General features: G+C 41.7%; 1 protein-coding gene across 1 annotated transcript in view; it reads right to left on the bottom strand.

The window, feature by feature from the left end:
* The window catches only part of FBN2 (fibrillin 2), a 266,701-nt gene that overhangs the window by 187,242 nt on the left and 77,137 nt on the right, over positions 1-2,322 (bottom strand). Inside the window, exon 6 of the mRNA XM_004696589.2 lies at positions 223-420. Within this exon, the coding sequence (XP_004696646.1) occupies positions 223-420 (198 nt within the window). The remainder of the gene's footprint in view (positions 1-222; positions 421-2,322) is intronic.

The following is a 2,322-nucleotide window of genomic DNA, read 5'->3' as shown; positions in this document are numbered from 1 at the left end:
TGGTTATAATAAGTATCTTAAACTGCATATCTGCAATGAATCATCCAATGTTCCATAGGATTCCTATCTCTTCCCCTCCATTAATACCAAGAGTAGAGATAGTCAGATCCCTCTTAGAAATGAGCCTAGAGAGCCAGACTCCACAAATCAAGGGAAAGCAGGCCTGATGTGTTGGTGACTGCTCTGCCAGACTGAATGCACAGAGGCTGACAGCTGACTCACCTTGGCATGCTCCAGTGCGGATGTTAGGGATAAAGCCCCGTCGGCAAGGCTGGGGCTGAGCAGGGCACATCTCACAGGGGTGGCCCCAGGCCCGTCCAATGGTGGCACAGCACAGGGTCTTTGTGCAGACAATGCCCGTCAGCTGCCCTTGGCACATCTGGTTGTTGACCTGAGTGAAGCATGGGCCTGTCCTGTAATCTGGAACGCAAAAGAATAAGGAAAAATGGATTTTATGATCGTATACCATTGCCTCCAAACGCAAAAAGCAGAAACTGCTTTGTCTCACACCAAAGTGTCTCAAGGCTGAAGTCCAGAAAATTTCATTCAACATTTCCTATTTTTCATTCACAAGTGAATTAAAAACGTCAGTACATTCCACTACGACTAATTACTATGCACCGCTGCAGAGTTGAATCCAATTCCTAGTGACCTTATACAGCATTTCCAAGGCTGTACATCTTTACAGGAGTAGAAAGCCTTGTCTTTCTCCTACAGAGGTTAGTTAATGGGTTCGAACGGCCCAATGGGCGACCCACTACACAGCAAAGCACCTTTGTGTTCTATGGTAATTTGAAACGGGTGGGTAACAAGCTGTAGCTAGGACACAAACTTGTGTCACGGTAGAACTGTTAATGGCTGATTACCCAGAATTGATCTACGTGAACTGTAATTGCCAACCTTTCAGTCAGCAGCTGAGCACAGGCCCTGCCAATCCCACCCTGGGATACGTCTGAGGAGCCCTGGTGGCACAGTGGGGTACTCTGGCTGTAAACCGCAAGGTCAGTAGTTTGAAACTACCAGCCACTGTGCAGAGAAAAAAAATGAAGCTTTCTCTTCTAGTAAAGAGTTCTTCTTAGGGACCCACAGGGCCAGTTCTACTCTGTCCTACAGGGTCGTAATGAGTCAGACTCGAGTTGATTGCAGTCAGTTTGGTTTGGGAGTTTTGTGAGCTTTATCCACACAATCCCTCCCTCTGCTCTATTTTCAATGAATCCCTTAGATGCTCAATACACTTTTTTTTTTCAAGTCGAACTAAATCATACACCACATAGATTTTACTTAGAAGCTGTTTTTATTATCACTGCCCTTTTAAGAGAAACAGGAAGTCAAAGAAATGTCAATTTCACTAGGCTGGAGCCATTCCAAGATTCATATTTGCTATGAAATTCCAGCAGGAACATGTGAAGGAGTTCTGCTTCCCCCTTTCACATCGATTGTACACACAGTTTAACTCTTGTGTGAGAAGGTTTCTGGTCAAGACCAACACAAGCTGTATGGTTACATTTGAAGGGAAAAGCTCAAGCAGGTTAAATTCAGATTTCCACAAGAACAACATACGGTTATCACATATACAAAGGAAGAGGAATCAATCATATTGGCAACATTTCCATGGGGAAAAGACATTACTGGAAAACAAACATCAAACACGGATAGAGCATTCAAAATGTTCCAATTTCAGAAGATTTAGATATCATGTAGAACAAAAACAAAACTTCGTACCACCTAAGACTAGAGTAGGTAACTTTTTTGGCAAGCTGGTTTAAGATTCTGTTATTCTATAGCTGAACTTCAACAAAAATAAGCTCCTTTTAATCTCCTACATAAGAACAACAGATGTGTTGGCTGAAAATGAGGTTCTCTTGTTCTTTTTTTTAAAGACGAACTTTGGAGCTTAAGTGTAGCTATGTCAACCTTGTAAATAAGCAAACTTGCATACTTCCCACACTACAAATTACCAGGTCATAAATGTTTTAACTTAACTATTGTCCTTCAGACAATAAAAACTTTGCCATTTAAAATAAATATTACTAGAACCTGTGCCAGTTGCCTTTAAGTCAATTTTGGACAGTGTTTTGAATGGATTCATTCACACTCAACCCCCCTACCAAAAACTTGCATTTCCACCTCCAGATCCATGGACTCAAGAGTCTCTATTTTAGCAAGATTGACCCAGGAGAGTCTCGTACACATATCCCCAAGTATATCTTCTGGCTATCTTTCACTCCTTGGCAATATGAACTGCATGTATTTGCTTATACGGTACAGTAGATTTTAGAATTAAGTACCTCACTGCTTAAGGGAGTCAAAACCATTAAATTA

This window comes from Echinops telfairi, unplaced genomic scaffold, assembly GCF_000313985.2.
Source record: "Echinops telfairi isolate 266 unplaced genomic scaffold, ASM31398v2 ScPeMD7_7469;HRSCAF=8507_1, whole genome shotgun sequence".
Classification (NCBI taxonomy): Eukaryota; Metazoa; Chordata; class Mammalia; order Afrosoricida; family Tenrecidae; genus Echinops; species Echinops telfairi.
Note: the sequence above shows the minus strand (reverse complement) of the source record. Positions and strands in the feature narration are given on the sequence as shown.